At 36.0% G+C, this 26,097-nt stretch overlaps 1 protein-coding gene across 6 annotated transcripts in view; it reads left to right on the forward strand.

Moving 5' to 3' along the window:
* TBC1D32 (TBC1 domain family member 32) overlaps positions 1–25,426 on the forward strand; it is a 90,484-nt gene extending 65,058 nt beyond the window's left edge. For 3 of the 6 annotated variants that reach the window (XM_060753256.2, XM_060753259.2, XM_060753262.2), the window contains 8 exons: positions 813–938; positions 3,243–3,326; positions 12,711–12,774; positions 15,406–15,524; positions 16,079–16,233; positions 17,961–18,101; positions 20,755–20,943; positions 24,694–25,426. In XM_060753256.2, coding sequence (XP_060609239.2) covers positions 813–938; positions 3,243–3,326; positions 12,711–12,774; positions 15,406–15,524; positions 16,079–16,233; positions 17,961–18,101; positions 20,755–20,943; positions 24,694–24,813 — 998 coding nt within the window. In that variant the 3' untranslated portion in view covers positions 24,814–25,426. The remainder of the gene's footprint in view (positions 1–812; positions 939–3,242; positions 3,327–12,710; positions 12,775–15,405; positions 15,525–16,078; positions 16,234–17,960; positions 18,102–20,754; positions 20,944–24,693) is intronic. The other 3 variants (XM_060753257.2, XM_060753260.2, XM_060753261.2) reach the window with 3 other exon arrangements.
* Positions 25,427–26,097: the final 671 nt, after the last annotated feature.

Raw genomic sequence — 26,097 nt, forward strand, 5'->3', positions numbered from 1 at the left:
CTGAATAGTGGAGGGAAACAATACACATCACATAGAATAAAGATCTAAGAAAGAAAGGGGAAGAAAATGAGCGCATTAGTTGAGAAGACCAGCAGTTTGGTATTTGAAAAGAGCGTGAATGCCTTGACAACATGGCAGTTTTGTGATGTGGCTCTACCTTTTAACGATCAAACTGCTAGTCATCTCATCTACTGAACTTACTTTTTCCCTCTTCTTGTTCCTCAGTTTTTTGTCCTACATAATGTGGATTATCTCTCTGCATTTTCAAGAAAGAAAAAAATTACAGTGAGTTCCAGTACCTAATTATATATTTTAACACCACTTCCTTTAATATTTCAGTGGCTTGGGTGCAAAGAAACTTTATCTGAGATAAATCCAATGAATAACATGAAACAAGTATTCCATTTGTGAATTCCCAAGCTTTGCATAATTACCAGAATTGTGGGGAAACTGCTAAGGTGATTAAAATGACATCATTCCCCATATAGCCCATTGGGGACTGAACAGTCATGAGTTATCATGTTAACTGTGTTGAGGGAGTGATAGAAAATTTGAAGAACTGAAGATGATTAGCAGTATGTGAATAGTAAACTTGGTAGTATTCTATAAAAGGTCAATGTTCTTATATGGAAGTAAGTTTCACTGCTGACAATTATTCAAATTGGCCTGGAAAGCTTTTCTTTTTCATATGTTCTGTTTTAGAAATTTAACTAGGCAAAATAGATTTTGTAGGAACCTATTTATCAGTGTTGCGATATTTGTATAAAACAAGTTTATAGGTTTTTAATCAATATTTTTCCTTTTCCTTTTAGATGATGATGCTACCAAGCTTTTATCTGCTTTAAAAAATCCAGATAAATACTTGGGATGGATTGAAAATGTTCAAAGACAGTTTTGTGAAATCATGGAAAGCAAACCTAATGTTGTGAGTGGAACCAGTAAGTATAACATATTAAAACTATATTGTATTAATAACTACCTGTAGCAATCTTGGAGATTATAGAATGACAAAACGGAAAGCACACTTTGACTAGTGTGCTGTACTAAAATATGCTAAAGCTTAAAAATCTTTTGATTCTTGTGGATGTTGAAATTAGGGGGTATATAGTTTATCTTGACATCCCTATGTTTTAAAACTGGTGTTTGTCATGATTATGTGAATACAGACTTGAAGATTATATGAATACAGACTTTAAGTTGGGGAAACATTTGGTTTAAGTGATCTTCTTTTCCCTTGAGTCAGACCGATCTATTTGTTTGAAAGAAAATTATACAGTGCCTTGCCATCCACTTGGACTCTTCTGCAAACCCATTTCTGCCTCCTGCATTAATGAAACTGGGAACTCCATACTTCTTGTAACATATGTTTATGTAGGGAAGAAAACATTTTTTGGGAAAACATATGGTGTAAGGATTATGTTTGCATCAAAAAGCTATTAAATGAAATGAAATGAAATGGAAGATTGCCAGATTAATCTAAGTAACTTGAAATATAAGAGTGTTTAAAATGCTCTTTGATGCATTTTAGTTCGATAATATTTTAAGCCTGCTACTTCTCTAAAAATGTTTTAAGTGTATTTAGGATTATGTTCAAAATGTGTTTAGTGTTCACACCATCTGTTTTTGTAACTATAGCTCTCATTCTATCATTCTATTTTATTTAATTTATGTCATCATATACTATGGGATGTAAAATGTGTATGGATTTATGTAATAATTATTTATTTAGATATCAACTTTAGACCCACAACATCTTGCTATTTCTTTTTAAAAATGAGGCTGGGAGGATGCTGTACTTTTAAATAAACTATATCAATTATCCAAAGGGAAGTGCTTATTATTTATTGTTATTGTTCTGTAGTAACAATAAATTAAATTAAATTTTAAAAATTCAATGATATTGATGTTTTGTTAATACTGATGTGAGAATGGTGATATACTTTGCTTGTCACAAATTTATAATTAAATATATAACCAAGTCTGGAAACGTTTGGCCCAAAATATTGAAGATTTTAAGCAAGATTTTAAAAGGTCTGAAGATCTTACTTGAAATAGTTAATGTTCTTATTATAAACATATTAAAATACATCAGCTCTTGAGGCAGTTCACTGAGTTCCATTGTGAAGTTAAAGAGAGACTTTATTAGAGTTTTAAAAGTGTTGAAGATACCAGATCTAAAAATATCATGCTTCTCAAGAAATCTGTAGCACATAGAGATGAATTAATTAAAGTATTAGCACATTTAGTTCCTTTTCTTCAGACTTTTACCTAAGAAAACTGTGGTAGGGGATGACATTTCTTATGACAGACCAGATTGCTGTTTCCTGTTTGTGGCCAAGAAATATCCCTGGATTAAATTTGTTTATTGGATGTGCGGGGATTGACAGCAATCAATCAACAATCAATTACATCTTTAATTGGTTCTTTAGACAATAGAACTCCTTGCAGGTTTATCCCAGGTCATTAAGAGCATCTACAATCCACAGTAGATTAATTAAACTTTTGTGATAATGACATGTTGCTTCTTCTTGTCTTTTCCTTGTGGGACATTTGTGCTTAATAGCCATTGTGAGGCACAGAGACCAATCCCATTAGGTGGAAAAGACTGCTGGCAGTTTATATTGGACTTGGATAGTTTATCATACACTTGAAAGAAACAAAGTATTGTCTATACTGTATATAAGATGATCATACCTATTATCTCATTTCTTTTCTTGTCACATTTAAATGAGGCCACCTGCCCCTGAAAAACCTCAGGGACAACATGGAAAGTTTGCTGATGGTGTGGAAAGATCCTGACGCTTCTTCATTGTAAAGAAGGACAGAAATCATAAAGTGTATTGGCTTTTAGTTTGAAATAAAGGCCTCACTTTCCTCTCCAGTACCCCTGTACAGACAAATAGAGACAGTACAAATACATTTCAGCTAATTTTCTTATGTTGAAACTAGCTGTTTTTGAAGCAATCTGTAGATGATATAAACATAACAAATAATTCCTTTTCTGTTTAACCTGAATAGATTGTCAGTGAAGCCATTAAAATTTTAATTTAAACTGGGCGTGTTGTTATGAATATAAAAATAGTGTTCATGTTTTGAATTGTTTTTTTTATCATGCAGGTTTGAATAAACATGGAAGAGTTTAGATTGCTTAAGCCGCCTGTATGCTTCATCTTTGCTGCTGATATATTTCTGAAGTTTCTTTTGTGGTCCTCCTGCTCTAATCATTTTTGTCTCATTTGCAGATTTGGCAGAGTTAATTGAAAAGTTTGTGCTACTTCTTTCTGAAACACCATCAGAACGTTATTTCAGTAGTAGAGAAAATGAAGGTAATTTTCTTCAGTCTTATAATTCTGGCTTACATTAGTGAATTTAAAGAATAATAACTGCCCAACTACACTGTTGTCTCAGTCTCCCACACCGACCACTCACTTGGAGCTAAGCAAAGACAATATAGGAAGTGGGATATTCTGCCAGTCTGATTGTTCCATTCTTGTATTAGTTACTTTCACTTATTGACTAAAGACAGAAAGTGCATCATAATTATAATTATATAATAACAGGACAGTAAGCCTTGTTCTTTATGAAGGAGCTGGTTTAATGTTTCTTCCGGCAGCTTAATTATTTGCATGTGCATTTTTCTTTAACATACTTACTTTGTGTATATATTTATTAAATTGATATCCTGCCTATCTCTCAAAAATGACACTTGCAATTAAAATTTAATAGATAAAATATGATAAGGATAAAATCATAAAATTAAGACACACAAACTAAAAATACACCAATAAATGGAAATGAAGGAATCAAATTGTTAAAAGCCCCTGCTGCAGCAAATACAGTGAGTTACCCAACATTGTGTTTGAATAAAAAGTGTGTTCAGGTTTGTGAAAAGGAGGTGGTCATCCTAGCTTTCCTCAGGTAGAGAATTTAGACCTTGTTAATATTTATTGATGAAGTCGTCTGTTGCATCAATATCAAGCATTCTAAAGAATGTGACCACTTCCAAATTTCTCTTAAGAATGTGGTCCTTCAAACAGCCTAGAGTGAAATTATATGGGGCTTTAATAGAATTCATATGCCTCTTAGTGTGAGAGCTACCTATTTATAAATTAGACATGTCACCTATGTACTCAGATCAGGAGTTTCCTTTGTGGAACAAATCCCACAGAAATGGATACAACTTGCAGTAAAAAAGCTTCTGTGGATAAAATAGAATGTTACTTAGTTGTGGACTGCAACATTCTGGTTTTTCACACTGCATTCAGACAACTGGTTTCCAGTTTGAATTAAAGGAATATTGTTTAATTTTTTTCAAGATTTCCCATAACTCTGTTTTTCTCTTTAAAATACTCAGCAGTGCACCATTAGAAAATGCATTTTAAATCCACACAGTCATAAATAATTAAAAATGTGGTATTAGGATGCCCTATTTCTAAAATGATTTGTAAAAAGAATAGATGTATTTGGGTTTTATTAAGACAGTATGCTATCTGGTGCAGTAAATACCATATGCAGTCCACCTTGGTTAGGTTTCCGATCACCAGGAGTGTAACAATAGTTTAGTTTTTAATGAATAAAGTATGTGTTTTATGAAAATAGTTTCAGGACAATGCATTGATATTCAGTGTTATCATATTTCTGGAAATGAGAAAATGATTGTCTTAAACTAAAGCAGCTTTTTGAACCCTTGGGTAGTTGAAATTAGAATAACACAATTCATCCAGCTGTTGTGAAATCCCTCAGGATTACATTCCATTATAAAATTTGCAAATCTGGAAAAATCAAATTAGTTCCAGTTAACGTTTTAAAGATGAGAGAGAATAATAAGTTAATGTATTGACATTTATGCAGTTGAATATTTTTAATTATAATAAACAATAGGAACTCTTAACTCTATATTGGCCACACGTGTTACCTTATTAATATGCAAAGGGATCTTTTACTGAGAGAATGAAGTTGGTAGCATAAGCTTTTGTAGAAGAAGGGTGCATCTATACATGTAGGAAAATTGGGAGCTGGTACAGCATGCTGTATGCAGTACTCCGCATCAGGGGTGGCTCCAATGCGTTCTTCAGTCCTGCTGTGGCAGTGGGTTGATATCTTGACCGTCCAACAGGGCTGAAGCTGTTTCAACCCTGCTGGATGGCCAAAAACCTTGAAAGAACTCCTGGCTGTCCTAGGTGCTTTGCTGATGTTTGCAAGGGCACCCATGCAACTGAAAGAGAAAAGAGGAAAAGGAGGAGGACATCTCACTTCTCTGAGTCATGCTAGCACCCTTTCTAGCACTCTTTCCAATGCCAGCAATAATGCCCCAGGATGGGCAGAAACTCTTTCAAGCTCCATGGATGCTGCTGCAATGACAGCAGGGCCACTAAGGTAGGTGCCATCTACCTGCCCCTATGGCACAGAGCCCAGAAAGCAGGGTGGCTGTGTAATCAGCTGCTTCTGATTCAGAACTGACTAACTTTGTGGAAGCTATAGAGCAGTGGTTCTTAACCTGTGGGCTGCGAATCACCAGTGGGCCAAGAAGATGGAAATCTGGTCTGCGAGCCTCCTTCCTCTTTATTTATTTATTTTATTTTATTTCTGCTCCTTTTGTGCCACCTCCCATTCCTTCCCTATTGCTGACCATGGCATATGTTCTGTATCAGAAACTAGAACTGCTGTGGTCTATCCAGTGCAATTTTCTGAATCAGCACCCCAAACCAAATATAAAGTTGGCCAAAAACTGTTTCTTAACCCTTTTGGTACTAATGTTGGAGAGTGGTCCCTGGTCAAGTGGTCCCTGGTCAAAAAAAGGTTGGGAACCACTGCTATAGAGTGTTCCTTGACTTTGGCTAATGTAGGGCAAAACCACGTTTAGCTGCCTTCTGCATTAAGGGGAAGAGGGGCTTGTGTATCATGGGGATACCACGTGGTCAGATCTTATCTGGGTTATATGACTCATGTAAATATGTTCTGAGTCTACCTCCTCTCTGAGCTTTATATAGTAGAATCTTTACCCATTCTGATGTTACTCTGCATATTGTTGTTTTAGCCTATTCCCTTAAAATGTCTGATTAAAATTCTTGAGTGATGTATGTTTCTTAATAATGAGGTAAATCAGATCAAAAATACCTTAAGTGCTTGCAAACTTAACATCCTGATGGAAATAATTGGTTGTATATATTTTGAGCTGAACATTGTCTAATTCAATTAGATGCGGAACAGATACCTCACAATTGAAACCTGTTTTCAAGGTAGAAATAAAAATTTACATTGTTAAGTTACAGCATGCATTTTGAAATCTGGGCTTTTATGTTTTAAAATTGGTTCAGCCTTGCCTCTAAATAACTCAATATAGGACAGTTTTGCCAGTCTTTTAATAGAATCTAAAAATCCAATTACAAAAGTGGATTTTATTTAATGCTTCAGCTGCAGCCACAGTGTGGGGGCGAAGGAGCATTAGGGCTTCCTCCTCCTCTTGTAATCAAAATAGGTGGAAGCAAAATATGGCAATTGTGTGTCTCCTTTGTTCCATCTCCCCTTCTCAATTTGGATAGAATACATACTGCTCATGTAGGTTCTACAGCAACGAGGCCACCATTTTGTAAAAGGTTCGCTTGATTTCATTTGAGGCAATTGTATCTTGCACTGTGTAGGAGATTGCAAAGTAGAGGAAGAGTTTCTCCCAGTACTCATAAGTTAGAGCAAAACTTCTGAAATTGTGGGTCACAACCCCATTTGGGACTCCCATAAATGAATTTGGAGGTGACAAAAATTTGTAGCTAGTGGCTGTTGCTGACATTTTTATAGCCTTGCTATCTTTTTAGTTTCAGAAATACTCTCCATCAAATTAGGTTGGGTTCATAAACCACACTTAATTGAAATCAAAAACATCCGTCATCTGCCATTAAAAGTTCAAAAAGAATTTGCCTGCAACATGTTCAGGGAGGGAAGGTTAATACTGCTTATTTGGTTCCTACATGGTTTGGGTCCCAGTTACCTACAGGATCACCTTCTCCTGTACAATCCACCCCAAACACTGAGGTCCTCTAGGGGGTGGCTACTCCAACCAGCCAGAACTTGACTGCCAACTGTCACTCAGATGACCTTTTCATTGGCCCCTCAAAGTCTATGGAAGGATCTGCTGGAAGAGATCTGACAGCTAAATGAGTTGTCAGAAATTAAAATACATCTGGAGACCTATCTCTTCCAGCAGGCCTACTCAGTCAATTTTAATCATGAATTTTAAACTCATGTATTGTGTTTAAATCTTTGTTCTTTGTATAAGTTTTAAAATGTATGTTTTAGAGACTATTTAAGAAGATTACGTGTTTTTAGCTAAGTTGTAACCCACCTCCAGCCACGAGGAGAGAGTGGTAAGAAACAATTATTATTATTATTATTATTATTATTATTATTATTATTATTATTATTAAACACAACAAGATGAGTTCACAGCAGACAAGTTCACTCTGCTGGCTGTTGTATTGGAGCACACGTTGGACACTTCCCAAGTATCTAGGTCTGTGTGATGTATCGGCAAATAATGTGTGCAGATCCCAGTAAGGTGGCCTTCTGCAGCTGGCAGATGGTAATTTTGTCAGTGTCGATTGTGTTTAAGTGCAGGCCAAGGTCTTTAGGCACCACTGGGACCACCTTTTTGCCAGAGTAGTAATAGTAGTAGTAGTAGTAGTAGTAATTTGTTTAAATGGGAGGAAAAGATTGCATGCATGTGGAATGTGGACATACTATTGTGTGTTTTGTTTGCCGGGGGAGTCGTTTTTGCGCATTTGCTGTAGCATCTTTTTGGTTTTTTGGCTTTTAAAGTTCCTTCCGCTGTGTTTTTCAGCGGTTTTATGAGTGATGGTCACTTGTTGGCCTAATAGGTGTATTCTATCCAAATTTGGTGTCAATTCGTCCAGTGGTTTTTGAGTTATATTAATCCAACAAACGAACATTACATTTTTATTTATATAGACTTTATATACCTATTAGCCATCCCCTGCAACGGGTTGCTGTGGCCCAATCTGTGTATATGTGTTTTTTGTGTGCATATATGTGTATATGTGTGTGTACATATTTGTGTATATGTGTATATATGTGTGTTTGCGTGTATATATGTGGTTTTGTGCATACGCTGTAATGTATTTTTTATTTATTTTTATTTATTTTTTTGCTTTTTAAGTCTCTTCCACTGTGTTTTTCAGTGTTTTTTATGAGTGATGGTCACTTGGTGGCCTGATAGGTGTATTGTGGCCAAATTTGGTGTCGATTTGTCCAGTGGTTTTTTAATGTTAATCCCACAAATGAACATTACATTTTTATTTATATCGATGTACTCAGGGTCATGTACAGAAGTTACTTTTAAGCAGCATTTTCTACTACATATTTCTAGCATAACTTCACTTAATTTGAGATTTCAGTCAATTTATTATGGATGGGAAGTCAACAAATCCATACAAGTCAACTTGGTTAAGGATAAAGAAGAGAGAGGCTCTCTGCATTGACAGTACTTTCCTGATCAAAGAGACAATCTGATCACTTCTTAAAGCCAAGGCATTACGCTAGGATCCAGTATGACATTTGTACTATGTTTCATTTGGCCCTAGACTTATTTTGATCTGGATATAAAATAGCCTTTCTGATAGGAGATAAATTATTCCTAGATGATGAGAATGCCTTTCTGATAACAACAGTAAGAGCAACTGAAACCAACCACTGAATATCATTAATATTGGCATCAATGTGTATATCTGACCTGTTACACTTTTAGGATGTCGAAACGGCATCTTTATTCTTCTGTTTAGAGGTCTGTGTTTTCATATGTGAATAACATTATTGTCAATTATTGTAAAGAACGTAGTTGAAATGTTGGCAATCATCACATCATAAAATTAATTATGAATTGAAGGTAACATCCAGTTTACTATTTCATTGTTTCTTTAAAAAAGAAATGACATGTTCTGGACAATTCTTATTTCTGTTTGAACTAATCTAGGTGGTTTTGAGCTGCTGCTATAGCATATTTATTCATTCTGTTTAACAACAGCGTCCATTTCACCTCTTCATCTGATTGGCAGTTCAGTTGCCTTTTGTGAGAGAAAAATTGTTTTCTTGTTGAGAAGATTGATCCTTTGATGCTTTTAGTCCTGAAAGCCACAGTATTTCGAAATGTTTTAATGAAATAGGCTTCACATCAGTTTGATAGAACATTAAATAATATCTTGAATAAACAAGGCTACATTTTGTTCATCATTACACTTGCAACTTCATACTTTCTCCTCTTTCCAATACAACTAATTTAACTTCTAGTATATTAAAAAGTGTAATGAAATCTTAAGTATTGTACAGTCATATTTGAGACCAGATGAGCATGTTGTAATGCCTATAAAATGTTAAAAATTGCCATGGTGAGCTACACTAATGGTTTTCTCATTTCTTAGTTAAATGATTGTGGTTAGTTGTTACTTACATTAGTGAAGGCAATTCCTTCACCTGAAAAGTTTCAGCCACTATACTATTAAAAATTCTGGTACTTATAAGAATGGCATCTAATGAGTTAATTCAATTAACTTTATAGAGACTGCCAAGTCTAACAAGATTGAGAGTCTGGTGTAGAGAAGTTTGGGCAAGAACACAAAGCAACAAACAGTATATTTCATAATGCAATAAAGGACAAGGAATTTTGTCAGTCCCAAGTATTAACATCCTCTCCATTTGAGTTTGGATGGATATATATACACATACACACACACAAGGTAGAGTGTGGCTATATGGACACTACGACGTTAGCGGCTACACTTTGTGATACTGCTTATGATCAGTGGGGAGGTTAGAGGATATTTATTTATTCATTATTCCTGGTATTTCTATCCCATCACTTCTCTAACCCCGAAGGGGGATTCAGGACAGCTTACATTTAGTAGTGGTATGATGCCGCTACATAAGAATTACAATAGTAAAATCCCAGTTAAATACAAAATAGCGGACATTAAAACAGTAAAAACAGCATAATTAAAACCATAAAACAATATCACAATATCCTCAGCCGTAATGTTCATCCAATCCATATCCAGTCCATATCCATATCCAGTGCTCTTTATGTCTGTTGTCCGAAAGCCTGACCCCAAAACCAGGATTTTAATTTCTTCCCGAAGGCCAGAAGAGATGGGGTCGACCTTATCTCATTTGGGAGTGCGTTCCATAGGCTGGGGGCCATGGCCGAGAAGGCGCTGTCCCTCGTCCCCTCCAGACGCATTTGCGATGTTGATGGAAGCGAAAGCAGGGTCTCCCCAAATGATCTTAGATTACGAGGTGGGACGTAGCGGCAGAGGCGTTCGGACAAGTAAGCTGGGCCAGATATGGCTGTCCAGGGAACAGTCTTCTGGTTTTCTAGCTTTGTATTTTATATGAGATAGCTATACTACTGATTTTAAACTAACAATGTTCTTGGTAAATAGATACTTAAAGATTCTTCACTTATGAGAACCCTCTTGCAAATCACTTTGGTGATCTAATACCCTGATACTGAAACATATTGTTCAAGTAGCTATTCAAGTACTAAAATATAGTTGCAATGTTCACAGGGTAACCATGTTGGTTAGTTGCATCAAAATCAACGGAAAGTCTTTTGATACCTTAAAGACACATTTAATTCTGGCACGAGCTTTTGTGTATAGCCTACATCAGGTGCATAGAGTTGTGAGATAATTGATGCAGAGGCTTGGAAGTGTGGTTGTACTTCCGCAATGCACTGTGCCAAGTTCGGAGACTCCAAGTAGTTCAAAACACGGCAGCCAAACTAGTTGCAGGAACATCTAGGAGCAAGCATATTACACCTATACTACAGTCACTCCACTGGTTGCCAATTAGTTTCTGGGCAAAGTACAAAGTGTTGGTTTTGACCTTTAAAACCTTACATGGTTTGGGTCCAGGTTTACAACAGGATCACCTTCTCCCAAACAATCTGCCCTTTAGGACACTGTGAGGTCCTTTGGAGGTGACTCCTGCCTGTCAGAACCCGACTGGGGAGCGTCACCCAGAGAACCTTTTCATCGGCTTCCCCAAGACTTTGGGATGACCTGCCAGAAGAGCTCCAACAGCTTAATGAGCTGTCAGAATTTAAGATAATTGAAGACCCGTCTCTTCCAGCAGGCCTACCAGTCAAATTTTAACTATTTGTTTACTGTTTAACTTTGTTCTATTTTAATATATATTTCATAGGAATACATTGTAATATATTTGTAAAAAAACACACACACACAAATACAGATTCATCTGTTGGGGCATTCAGAGGTCGCCGATGTCAACAATGGAAATTTTCTGCTGCAGAGAGCGATCCATTTCACAGGAAGCAGTCTTGTATTTCAATCCTGTCTTTTGCACAAACAAATATGACTGAAGGTGAAATTATGAGCCAACTTTGTGGCACAATGCCTTCCGCTTTTTAGCTGTGCAAGAGCAAATTTGTATAGTATTTTATGTAGTATTTTAAGGGTGCATCTCACCAGTCATGTATGTAGCATTTTTATGATGTTTTATGAAGTGTTTCACTATGTTGTGCCCCACCTCAAACCACAGGAGAGGTGGGTAAGAAATGAAATTATTATTATTATTACTACTACCACTTTTACTATTATTATTTGTGGGAGAAATACAGGCAAAAAGGAATTCAAGAAGTATACACAGTGTTTATTACCTTAAGACTGATTATTAAGAAAATGACGAGAATGGTGAAAATTTTAATGGCAATGTTTCTTTATATTGCAAATAGATGCATTAAGGTACAAACAAAACCCACCCCACCCTTTTAAAGCATTAATAATGGTGATATACTTCAGACAAATCATATGTTTGAAAAGCCATATCTCCCTGCTTGATTATGACTAGGTGTTGAGATCCTCAGAGGAGGACTTTCTTTTGATCCCATAAGTTGGGAAAACCCATGGAAGGGTGTCCTTAATGGCTGCTCCCAGGCAGTGGAAGTCTCTTTCATAGCACACTTGGCTAGTGTTTCTGCATTCTTTCTGCCAGTAAAGATCTTTTCATTAGAGCAGGCTTTGGACATTGAACTGGTTGTGCAAACTTGTCTTGTAAAGGGGTGTTTGCTGTGCCCTTATTCCTATTATGTTAATTAAATGTTTTCATACTGTTTTAAACTAGTGGTGTTTTAATAGCATATATCTTTTGGACTTCATGTCAGGAATAATGTGGAACATGAATTAAACAAAATTAATAATTTTTAAGATGGGTCTCTTAATTTTTAAGATGGTTCGCTCTTAATAATCACCTGTAGATTATAGTAAATTAGGCTGCCATGCTGGAAAAAAGGTGAAGTCGAGTGGAAGAAGAAAAGCGTTCTCTACTGACTTCTGTCTTCCTCAAAGATAAATGTTTTAAATCCTGTAGTCAATATTATATTTGTCATACAGTGCAGGAAATGAGCCATAAGGTTTTATTAAGTTACATGGGGAGAGCTAAACTATGAGTTAATGATTCTTTAAAGTTAGCCTATCAATTAGTGTTGGAGTGCAGTTTTTGAAAGCAGTGCCACGTGTTACAAATACAGGCTTATCACTGTATAAACCAGATTTCATTCTTTTCCATTACAGATTGTTTCCAAGCATTTGTCATTTTGTTATATGTCTGGTGATAAAAAGTTTATTTGATTTTATTTAAATATTTATCAGTTTTATACATATATGTATATATTTTTTGGTTTTCAGATTATGCAAATGTGGAAACAAATCTCACATCTATACAGCAGCTTGGCATTAAAATGACAATCAGGTACACTGATTCAAAATCCTCCTCTTGAATATTTATAAAATGTTTAGTTTTCCATGATTTCACTATAATATTAAATGTCTCAGCCTAGCATTAAAATAATAACATTAAATCTATTTTTGTGAGGAGGGACAATTGTTATTTTGTTGCTACTCTGTACCTTGCAGTTCAGAAAAATTACTCTTAGTATTCCTTGAATGAATATAGCAACTTGAACATTCAGGAATATTCAGGCTTTGTTGTGGAAACAAGGACTGGTGATAAAGCTTCAGTGGAGATACCCCTTTCCCCATGATAACTCTTTCAGGAGTGAATTTCCCTTCTGAGGGATAGATTAACTCCTTGTTGTCTCAGCCCCGTTTGTAACTATGAGTCCTTTTTAAGTCAGATGTTTTTAACTCGGGGACTGCATGTACTAGCTAGGGCTGACACTACTTAATCGAGATCAGGTGTCTTCAGCCAGTCTATTTAAGCCAGTTTATTCCCGCAAGTTATTTTTCATAGAAAGGGCTGTCTTTTAAAGAGTTATCATTCTTTAAAATGGTCTCTTCACTCTTTAAAATATTCATGGGATGTGTTATTTTGTCTTAGTGTGTTCTAGTATGAATAATGAAGTAATGAAATGTATATATGCATTAAAATGATGCTGTAGCTGATGTTTTTATAAGTCCATATGAATCATATTGAAGCTGAGAAATCATCTTCATTCTTTAACATGACCATTCTTTTAGTGAAACTATCAGTAGATCTTGTTTCACTTGTCTTATGTTTACATTTTGTTTATATTTCCTTGAAAGACTTCAATTAAGTTAATACATTCATTCAGTATATTGTGCTTTTCAATCTTAGGCTAGGAATAAGGGAGTGGAATTTATGTCTGTTGTGTGCTCTGTTTCCCTATTGTTGCTGCTATAGTGTTTTGTAGAAGAGACAGATATCTGAAACCTGGTCGTTTATATTTTCTCATTTTTTTTTGACTCGTGCATAGCATAAAATCCAAATAATATATATTGTTTTTATCAATAGTTTTATCTCTTCATGGTGAGACTCATTGTTTATTTTCTTTTATGTTAATTTAGTTTAATGCATTATCCTGAGAGAAAGCAGATTGGAGCATGTGATAATGTCAGAACAATGAAATTGTTTTAACAGTTTACATTGGGAAATGCATTACAGTAGTGTTGGTTATGCCACATTTCCATTCCATTTTTATATTCTTCCTTCTAGAATGATCATGTGCATAATTGAAGTAAATGAGGGAGGCATGCTGAATCTGTTCATTTATCCATGCAAAGAGATAGTTCAAGAAAGTGCCAGGGTTAAAAAATGAAGAAGAAAGAAACAATTTGGGTGTTTTTGTCATGCTTTAAGCTTTGCTTGTTGATGTTTTAATCAGACTCTAGCTGTAGAGAGGAATGTGCAGTCTTGTGTGAACTCAACATCTTTTTTTTTACATTTGCACCTTTGTATTCATATGCTATTGATGGATTCCTCTCAAAAATTGGAAAATTTGAGATTACAACATTTCTTAGTATGAGATTAATATTCAAACTGTAGATTGAACCTAGTAGATTACTGTATCCTCCATAATGGAGAAAGAATAACTTTATCAAGACAGTGAAATGATCTGAGTCTTTAAATCTTTTGTGACTCACAGAAAATAGTATGGTTCTTTATGGTTAGCCTATCAATTAGAATGTTGGAGTGCAATTTTTGAAAGCAGTGCCACATGATATAAATACAGTAGTACAATAGTACTACTATACAATAGTAGCATACCTGGAAAAATATAAAAACTTTTCCGTGGAAAACTTTGAATCAAATATGAACATAAGACAAGTTTACAAGAACCCTGAAACTAATCCCATGAACCTAGTTGCTTTTAACAAATTATTTAAGGGTACTGAAAAGCATTTGTAATGTGATATTATTGGGAGTTTGCACACACATAAAATATTGAGCTATTGTAACAGTTTCCTGGACAAGCAGGATATGATCTAAAGAAGATCATATCCTGCTTGTCCAGGAAACTGTTACAATAGCTCAATATTTTATGTGTGTGCAAACTCCCAATAATATCACATTACAAATGCTTTTCAGTACATTTTTCTAAAGAACATTTTGATACGGATTACACAGCATTTATTGGCCTGAAAATTCTTGCCAAATCAGAAAGAAGTAGTGCTCATATATTTTTAAGAGTCCATATGCATTGTAGGATTAATGCAGTCTGAGCCACTTTAACTGTTGTGGCTCTAGCTGGGGTTTCTGGGAGTTGTAGGCCAAAACACCTGGGGACCCCACAGGTTGAGAACCACTTCTCTATGCTGTGGAATCATGTGAGATGTAATTTTGAACTTCAACTCCCAGAAATTACCAGTTGTTAGGAATTGTGGGAGGTGAAGTCTAAAATACCTGGAGGACCAAAGGCTGGGAATCACTAGTGTAGGTGGACCCTTAATGAATATATATTCTCATTCTAATACCATTCACTGCTTCATTAGAAAATACTTCTTCCACTGGGGTCTAAATTACTCACATTAATAATTGAGCTCTTCTGCTAGGTTAAAAATTAATAAGCAAAAATGTGTTTTGGTTCTAGTTGAAGCTTGTGTTATTTTATTTTTCTTTTAGTTATGGTAAACATTTGAACCTCCTAGGGGAGAATGCTGAAAATGATCTTTGCCAAGTTCTAATGAGTTGTGAGAAATATTTGAAACAACAACAACATGTGTTTATACAGACATCGTTACGTATCCTTTTTTAATGCTGGTTTAGTTTTTATCATGTTTTACTCAATATGATAATTAAATCTATTGTTTCTATGCTGTTATGAATATTAATATAGCATGTTAAATAAAACTTACTCTTTTGCTACATGTGCAGGTAATTCCTTCAATGTTCTTTATTATATAGCCACATATATTCAAAAGAGTTCATATCCATTTTAGTAATTTTCTTATTCCTTGTAGTTTAGAAACTAAATCCATAAATACATATTTCTGTTTGACATTATAAAGAAATACTAGGATTGACTGACATAATGGTATATATCAGGCCTCTTCAACCTGCGGCTTTCCAAGTGCTTTGGACTTCAGCTCCCAGAATTCCTGACCATTGAATAAGTTGACTAAAGCTTCTGGGAATTAGAAGTCCAAACTCCTGGAGGGCCACAGATTGAACAGGCTTGGTATATATGATAACCCCTTTTTACAGATGGTCTGCCAATGTAATATAGGGATTTGGAATTGCAAGGTTTTTAGTCCTTAGTGAAATAATGTTAAGATTCCTTAACATATTTCCATAGGTGGTCTGGAAGGAGGATATGCAAGCTATGATTGGTTTGCTTCTTCCATATTTCTAATAATGATGGGAGATAGGGAAAAAACATTTACATTTCTCCACCAGTTCTCCCATCTTCTCGTTTCGGCATTCCTGTGGATACCTCGCCTGCATCGCTCTGTAAGACTTCAAAAGAGGTTTCATCTTTACACAATTGCTTTGAACATTTTAAACGAGCCCTTATTAATTCAGAAGTTTTCTTTGAAAAAAAAAACATTCAAAGTTGTTCTAAATGTTTGCCATGTAAAATTTCTCTCAAAATATATAGATTTGACATCTGCTGCAATGGTTGCATGGTGGCAGGGGAAAACAGGTAGACTGATAGCATGTTAGTGTTATTGAATTTTAAAGAGAGCAATAAAGTACATTTTATTAGTAGTGTTAAATTCTGTGTGTTGGCAGAGAGAACTATTGAATGGCCTTTTTATTATTATTGCCTTGTACTAGCTTGTTTCTTACATTATTAGCTTTTGTTTATGGTAAAGTCATTAAATGCTACAAAAAAGCAACGTTATACATAAAAATAACAATTCAGTTTCGTTTGTCAGTGCTGGTCACGGTCTTGTTTTAGCATTTTAAATGGTTAGTTTGGTTAAGTATTTTTCTTTAGCATAAATTATAAATGTCAATGAAATTCTCATATATTAATGTTTACTATCCTCTGTTCCAACCTAAACTTGCCATTTAATAGAAAATGACATGTAACATAGCATGGCCAGTGCAATTTTTCTACTTTTTGATACACTAGCATCTCTGAAATAATAAGGTCCTGATCCAAGGTTTTCTGAGTGTTCAGAAAACTTTTCCTCAAACTCTTTTCATGCCACTATCAACCGTGAGTTGAGCAGATACAATGGTTTCATTGGCACACTAAATATATTATAACACTAGTTAACACTCCAGCCCTATGAAATTTCTCTTCTCTATTTTATTACAACTCCTTTCCTGTTCCTATACACCATCATATTACATTTGAAGAACCCCCATTCATCCACTACTCATATTGGCTTTAGGTAATATATTTCCTTCCAACTTTGTCTCCAATGACTATAATTATAAAAACTAGATATGTATTGTCGAAGGCTTTCATGGCTGGAATCACTAGGTTCTTGTGGGTTTTTTCGGGATATGGAGCCATGTTCTAGAGGCATTTCTCCTGACGTTTCGCCTGCATCTATGGCAAGCATCCTTCTCAACCTCTGAGGATGCTTGCCATAGATGCAGGCGAAACGTCAGGAGAAATGCCTCTAGAACATGGCTCCATAGCCCGAAAAAACCCACAAAAAAACTAGATATGCTAGGAAATATTTTTTGTTGCCAAGGAAGCAAGAACACACTTGCAAAATGCAATAGTCATATGTTAGGCATTGGGAACATTGGCTATGTCTCATCTTCGATGATGATGATGATGATGATTTATTTATTTATTTATTTATTTATTTATTTATTGTGTCAGGAGCAACCAGACATTTGTATTACATTTAATCAACTACCAAGCTTGCAAACTTTGTGTTTTGTCTGTTTGTTTGCTTTGATGATAAAAATGATGATGATAATAATACTATGCAAGCATTGTTTTTCTATAGCCATATTGGAAAAAAAACTGTTGGGATAGGGAGGAGTGAGAGGTTGAACAGAGGGTTGAATATAGGTTTTGTATTGTGTAAAGTGCCAGTGGACAGATAGTTGTGGTCATGAATGTGTGAAAAATAATGGAAATGCAAAACTTGTGAGCAAGGTGATAAGGTAGCAAATTCATTTCACTGCCATCCTGTCTCTGAAATAAGCTGTGGAGAAAGTAGTGTGTTATTTCAAAAGCTGACATGTTCTCTGAATATTTTGATCAGATCCACCTGCCTCTTGATACTGCAATGTCTGGCATCCACCCAGTCTATTTTTGCAGTGCACATTACATTGAGATGTTGTTGAAGGCAGAGTTGCCACTTGTGTCTTCTGCTTTCCATATGTCTGGTTTTACTTCATCACAGGTAATATTAAAAAACTATTCCTAGAAATCTTGAAATGGTTTCCTTGGCTGTAGCAATGAAACAAATTACTGTATTGTTTAACTGTTACCAAAGCAATATCATCTACAATATTGCAATCCATTATGCAACTATGAAGAAGTGTCCCATTGAGTTCATAGAGGTTTATTCCTGTATATGTGACCATACAATTATAAATGATATAATTTCTTCTCTGATTTTAAGAACCAGAGCTCAAAATGAAGAATTCATTCCCTTATTGTTGTGGTAAAAGGTATAATGTTTCCAAAAGATCCTTAAGACAGTGAGGAGCAAATTTTTGAAGTATACCGTCCAAGGGTAGCAGATACATGGACTGCAGTACTGAGAATGTCAAGAATTCCTGATTTGGGTCTGTTAATTATTTCAAAGTACACATTCTATAATCAATTTATAACTTCCAAAACACTCTCTCATTCTCCAAATTAGGATTATCATGGAGTTAATTCAGCAAAACCAAATATATCAAATTAACAAGATACTTTTATAAAAACTTTATTTTCAGATTTTATCTACTGAATTCATTATTTTTTTAATTGTACCCTTTCCTTTATCACAAGACTTTAGGAGGGCATTCTTTTACCAATATGTTGCCAGGTTTATGAAAAGAGTATGGGATTTTTCTTGAATAAAATCTGAAAAGATATACAGTATCTGTTCTTTAAAATCCTAATTATACATTTTTTGTGTCTGTATAATGATTTGTCTGCCCATTTTAGCATTTGTCAGTGTCAGTAAGAGGAGTTTGTACTGATGAGGGCACATGCTTATGTCTCTGTAGGCCACAAAGAACCAAAGCACCAGTTGAGAAAAAGTGATGTAACACAGCTTGTTCCTTCAGGTTTAAGTTTTCTTTAATTCAAGCAGTGTTTTCCTGGAAATACTGACCAGAGTAAACAGAATGGTTAACACTGCAGTTTCTTAATTGATTGGCTACTGCAAAAGCAACCACCTGTTCTCGACAAGCGAGGCAACTGGCACCCTACCTATCTGATGAGGCTCTGGCAACTGTCATCCATGCCACGGTCACGTCTAGGCTGGACTATTGCAACGCCCTGTATGTGGGCCTTCCGATGTCTACGACACGAAAGCTTCGTATTGTTCAGAATGCAGCAGCCAGGTTACTCACAGGAACGCCCATGTAATGCCATATAACACCAGTGCTGCAACGTTTGCATTGGCTTCCAACTGAGTACCGTGGCCTGTATAAGATGCTAGTTCTGACCTTTAAAACTCTTTACGGCCAGGGTCCATTGTACCTTAGGGACCGCCTCTCCTTCTCCCATCATCGGAGGTCGCAACGACCAGCCCAACATGACTTGCTCCATATACCGGGTCCTAGAGGACTGCACTTGGAAAGGACCAAACACAGGGCTTTTTCTATTTCTGCCCCTGTCTTGTGGAATTCCTTGCCGCCCTACGTGAGAGCCATGCGTGACTTAGGGCCTTTTACTCTCACACTTAAGACCTGGCTTTTTACTAGAGCATTCGATCTCTGTGAATTTTTAATTTTTGTATGTATGTATTTTATCTTTTATAATTTAGCTGTAAATCGCCTAGAGCAGGCATGGGGAACCTTTGGGCCTCCAGGTGTGGTGGACTTCAACTCCCACAATTCCTTGAGGCTCGGCATTCGCCCCAAAGGCTTACCTTGGCCCAACGAGGTTTGTTTGGCTCTTTTTCATGGAGGACGGGCAGCAAAGGGGGAGAGACGAGCGTAACGTAGCTGTGCAGATGGCGAGGAAGGATGCGGAGCCCACAGACTGGCCTCGGAGGGAGAGAGCGGGCGGAAACCCCTGCGGGCAACATGCCTCCTCGTCGCTTCGGCCCTTAGCAACCGCCCCGCATGGACCCCCTCCCTAGCAACGACGCCGGCTGAGTGACGTCGTGCAGAGCTTGTCGGGGAAAAGGGAAGGCGAAGGCTGGAGGGAAAGGGCTATAGCTAGGGAGGGGGTCCATGCGGGGCGGTTGCTAAGGACCGAAGCGGCGAGGAGGCGCGTTGCCCGCAGGGGTTTCCGCCCGCTCTCTCCCTCCGAGGCCAGTCTGTGGGCTCCGCATCCTTCCTCGCCATCTGCACAGCTACGTTACGCTCGTCTCTCCCCCTTTGCTGCCCGTCCTCCATGAAAAAGAGCCAAACAAACCTCGTTGGGCCAAGGTAAGCCTTTGGGGCGAATGCCAAGCCTCAAGGAATTGTGGGAGTTGAAGTCCACCACACCTGGAGGGCCAAAGGTTCCCGACCCCTGGCCTAGAGCATTCTCGGATGGAGGGCGATTAATAAGTTATTAAATAATGATGATGATTATGCAATGATCACACCTTTTTTCTTATCTACTTGATTATAGTGTGTTTTACTTCACTACTTTTTCTCTTCTTGTTTACTGGGTGATTGTGTTTTAGTTTACTACTTTTCCTGAAATATGAAATTATTAATAATTTTGGATTACTATTTTTACCTCTTCATGTCCTCTGCCTTCTCAGTTCTCTCACTTTTATATACCACTTAATAATTTGTTATTCAACCATTTAATAGAATACATAGTTGAACTGTGATTACATTACATAGTAGTATTGCGGTCTAAATACTTAGTGAAACTTTTTGTTCGTTTGTTTGTTTTAGATCTGTCAACAGTGGCTAACCCAATGCTTCTGGAATTATATGGACTGGCGTGAAATCTGTCATTATATTGCCATTTGTATTTTCCTTGGCCCAGATTATCAGATATATATGTGTCTATCTGTGTTCAAACATCTACAGCAAGAAATTCTTCAGCATACACAGACTCAAGACCTTCAAGTTTTTCTCAAAGTAATTTCTTCTTTATCCTTGTGACTTAAAGATCATCTACATGGCAGAATTATAGACGTTGGATGAGACTGTCTTAGCTCCATCCCATGGAATCCTGGCCTTTGTAGTTTATTGTGGCACTACAGCTCTGACAAAGAAAGATAAATCTCTCACAAAGTTAAAAATGCCATGATCCTATAGCATTGAGCCACAGCAGTTAATGTGGCATCAGACTGCTACAATTCTGCAGTGTGTATACTTGCTTTAGATAGCAATTTGTAAGGAGCACTTTAGACAGATTCCCTGTGTTGCATAGGGTTGAGCTTGATGATCCTTGAAATACTGTCCTTTACTACGATTCCATGATTCTGGAACATAAAATACCAGAATAAACCAAAAGATTTAAAGACCAACATTTTGTTAAATAATTTTTATTGGTTACAAATTAAATAGTTTACAATACAGTAAAATTCAAAAACAAGGAATAGGGAAAAAACCAACGTTTTGGAGATACCAACAAAAAACAAATTTTAAAATGTTAATTTTTAAGCCCGTTGATTTTTCCTAATTTGGCACTCATTGCTGGCTGGGAGGAAAATATTAATATGGGTAGAGATAAAAAAAAATAAGGTAGACTTCTTGCATTGTGAAAGTAAAAAAACTGACAGTTATTAGGAAGAGAATTATGAGACCACATACTTTAGCCCCTTTGGCACAATGTAAAATGCTTTGCTTTAAATCATCTCAAAAGAAACTGCTCCCTGGCAGTGATTCATGTGAGCAGCATATTCCTTCTAACCATTACATTTCAAAGAATTCCACTGTAGTCATTATAGCCCATCCATTATTATCATCACATAGCTACAGCCATAGCAAATCTTAGAATGCATACTGTAGATCAAATTTCCCTTCTCCTAAGAAGATCATCCACTACATTTCAGCCATCAAATTCCAGGATTGAAAAGCTATTTCATCATAAGTGACATACTTCCCTCCACTCTGCTGTTTGAAAACCCCATGTTTGAAATCTGCAATCCATTTCACTTCCTTCGAAGGCCAGAATTATCAAATATGCAGATGGTTCCTGTGACAAAATGCAAGAAATGGCATGCTGTCTGCTCTGTTACAAGGGCTTCAATCTGTATCAAGTCACTCTTGTTCTCATTGCTCTTTCTAGAATTGCATTTCAAGAAATGTGCCTCCCAGAGATAGGTTAATAATGCCTATCTTTCTGGCAGTGCTTTTTTTGTCTTCACAAGTTTCTTGCGTGTGGAACAGGGAGTGGGAGTGACCTGGATACACCAGTAGAGTGCACTTCATTTGTATCTCTACAGGGGTAAGAAAGGAAATTCATGGCTTTTGCCTAAGGAGGAAAGTCTCATTCTTCACCAAAGGACTGGGTGGAAAACTTAGACATATCTGGGAAATTTAGGGTGTTGTGGCTATGGCCACACATCCTCTAATACCTCCAACCTGAGGAGGGCTTTAGATGGTGGCTGTGCACTCTATTCCAGCTCTCCATCCCTGCCTTTATGCATTTAATTCCATTGTCCTGTAAAATAGGAGTGTTATTGTTATCTCAATATCGTAAATGGGGAAGTATAGGCTCATATAGTTGGTTAAAGATCATGTATTGAGCTTCTGACATGAACTTTGGTCTTTCTGGTGCATAGTTTAATAGTTAATACAGCACAGAAAAATCAAAGACAAATTTCATTCCTAAGACCATTGTTTATTAGCATTATAAAATGTTGGTTATAGAAGTAAACTTCCTTAAAATAAGAAGGTGGAGATGTCATTAGCACTCATATTCTGGTCACTGCTTTAGGTGATCAGAATGTTTTTCCCAAATCATTTTATTATTATTTTCTGGCATTCGTTTTCATTTGTGAAGTTCATTTTTTTTAGTAGAGGTGGAGATCTACAACATCTCACAATTCCCATCCCTGTTTTAATGGAAGTGAACAAATCAATATTCTAAATTAGGCATAAATTAAAATAGAGATGACTTCAGTCTTGTTAAACATGTTAAGTCCTATTGATAGCCATCATTTCAGAATCAAATCTGAATTGTTATGAACACAGTAGTTGAGAGGATTATACTTTTTTTGGCAGGAAGTATCAAGTTAATTGTTTAAACATGCCATTAACCATTGTCTGTCTAACAACTATCTCTTTTAATGTGAGTGCCCAAGTATACCATTAAATTAAAACCTCTGACATTAATTTCAAAATAGCATGGCAGAGCTACATTTCTCATTATATAGTAGGTGACAGCATATCAGATCTATTATTCCTCCTAATAAAATTTATGTTAGCATCTGACAAGCCACTGGGATTACAAATTCTTAAGGCACAGAACCCAGATGATAGGTCGATAATAATATATATATATATATATATATATATATATATATATATATATATGAGAATGAAACATATAGGATCACAACAAACCATTGATTCTGGCCATGAAAGCCTTCGACAATACAAAAAATATATTGAATGATGTGGCCTTTTTTTTAAGGCTAATATTTCCATTAATTGCTTATTTATGCCACTGATTTTAATAAACCATCATTCACCAGAGCAAGGATTGCAGACTTTTCTTCACATCTTCTATCCATATAAACACCTCAAAGATCCCTGGATGATTTTTTATTCACTTTTTTCTGGCTGCCTTTCGTCTCTCTTTTTTCCTGCTTAATTAATATAAGTGGAAAGAGGTGGGGGGTTTTTTCCTACCATCTTTTGCAGTATTTGTGCTCTCTGATAACTCATGTCTCAGAGTGATTCTGTCTATCTTTCCTGCATATTCTATATACTCATGTATATAGGATCTTTGTCAAAATATCAATTCAAAAAAGATGGGTTGACTTGTTCACAGGCAAATGTAAGTACTGTTGCTTAACTATTACTTAAAAAAGAAGAACCATCCTCTTCTCCGAGTAGAGTGGTGAAAGCAGGAGCTTATTCCATCCTGCGGCCACTTCTAGCCTCTTTGAAGCCTGGGTTGGGAAAATGATGTGGTCCAGGAGCAGCTGTTCAGAGTTGGCACTGGTGCTCTCCCCTCTCTGCAGAATGACCTTCAACTTAACCACTTATATAAAATTCCATAATGTTGTTCCCCAAAACCTTCCCTCGACTTATACATGAGGTTAACTTATGCATGTAAGCCATATAATAATTTACAATAATGCAATTGTAGGTAGTTTGGCAGGGGGGCGGAGGAGTAGTACATAGCATTCAATCATGAACTCAAAGCAATGAATTTGCAATCAAGAGATATGAAAGCTGCACTATACTAAGTTAGTCTAGTCTAATTGCTGCCTTTGAGATAAAACTTATTTGGGAGTTGGGGGAGGTATTTCTTCTCCAGATGAACTCAAAATTATCTATGCCTTGTGCCCTCCAGATGCGTTTTGACTATAATTCCCATTGTCCCTAATGAGCATGATATTTTGCAATGAGAAAGGCAATTTTCAACCATTCTTTCATGAATTGTACTACATTTTATGCTCTTTAGAAGCCTTTAAGATGCATACAGTTAATTCTAAGAACATTGTTTGATATCTCTGCTGATTCTGTTGATTAGAAAGAATTTATCAAATTTGTATGGTGGTTTTTCACATCAGTGCATTGGCACATTAAAGTAGAAACAGGAAACCAGTTTATCAGTGAGCGTAGGGAATAAATATAGGTATCTGAATATATTGATATGTACCTCATTTATTCCTAAATAATAGTACTTCTCTTTTGTACAATGTGCAGGAAGAAGCACTTCATGGATTTCAAGTGAGTGATTATTTCAGATACATGGAAAACTTGGCTCAAACCTACAGACCCGTGCTGCTAAAAGACATGGAGAACATTAGAGTACTGAACACATAGATCAAGCAAACGAGCATCTCATTTCAAATGTTAGTTATGTTCTGAAGGGACACCTATTGTTTGTTTTATATCTTTCTCCTTAACAATACATTTATTCTAAATGTACATGCTGCCAAAACAATAATAGAACTGTTCAGCGTAGGAGTTTCACAAGACAATATCCTCTAAATTGCATCATCTCAAAAATAATGTGTTTTTCTATCCATGCGCTATAGCCTTGTTTACACTTGATATCAGAACTGCCCTTGAATTACTGAAATGTCCTGTTTATATTTTCTGGAGTGAATTCTATATTATTAAAGTTTGCTTTCTTCAACCTCTATTTTAAAAAAAATCTAAATTGCATACAGGTTTGGCAACAAAAAATAGTGTGAATATTTATTTGAAAGATCAACCATTGTTAATAGTGAGGAAGACTGGCAAAACCTCTGTTATGTGGCAGGAATAACCTTGGATTGTCAGGAAACTAAGCATCTCAGTTTGGAAATGGTCAAGAGCATTGAATATCTGTTGAAGCAGAATGGAAAATTTGCCATTGCTTTATTTTGTAGTCATTTTTAAAGTAAATTATTACTGTTTTTAAGGTGAACAAATTAAAACATACAGTACTTATTGTGTTTTTCTTATTTTTATGTAAAAAATGCAAGGAATATTAGTGGTATCTTCATAATTGCATTTGTTTGAAGTGTTAAGTCAGGCTTTCTGAGAAGACTTGGTCAAATTTGGATTCTATCACATGTCTTATGGGTATATAGTGTATGCAAAAACAGAGATCTTGTACCATCAACAAAAGTTATTAGATTTTCTTTTTAATAAAATGACAAATTTAAATTAAATTATATAGACTTGAAATCACTGAAACAAAAGTTCCCATATCCAATGAAGAAATTTTGGTCTCTCACTTTTTAGAATTATTTCTTATTAAAATGAATATCAAAACTTTTTCAAACAGGTTTTCAGTGAGGATGGACCTGTCAATCTACCTCTGAGCCATGTTAGTTTTATATATATTAATTTTTGGGACTAGCATCTACATCAGTATCTACACAATTCTCATTTGTGTGTGTGTGTGTGTGTACAATATTCTCTGAGCCAAGAACTGAATTACATAATTAGAAGTCCAGAAAAAAACTGTGTTCCAGTGAGCATATTAGTCCAGAAAGTGCACATTTGATCTGCTTTAAAATGTGAACCAAAATGAATTCCACTCCCCCCCCCCCCATTACTCATTTTCATGGTGGTTTGCCTTCTAAATCAAGGATTGAGTTCTTTACACCATTCTGA

The sequence above is a fragment of the Anolis sagrei genome, chromosome 1 (genome assembly GCF_037176765.1).
Source record: "Anolis sagrei isolate rAnoSag1 chromosome 1, rAnoSag1.mat, whole genome shotgun sequence".
Taxonomy (NCBI): domain Eukaryota; kingdom Metazoa; phylum Chordata; class Lepidosauria; order Squamata; family Dactyloidae; genus Anolis; species Anolis sagrei.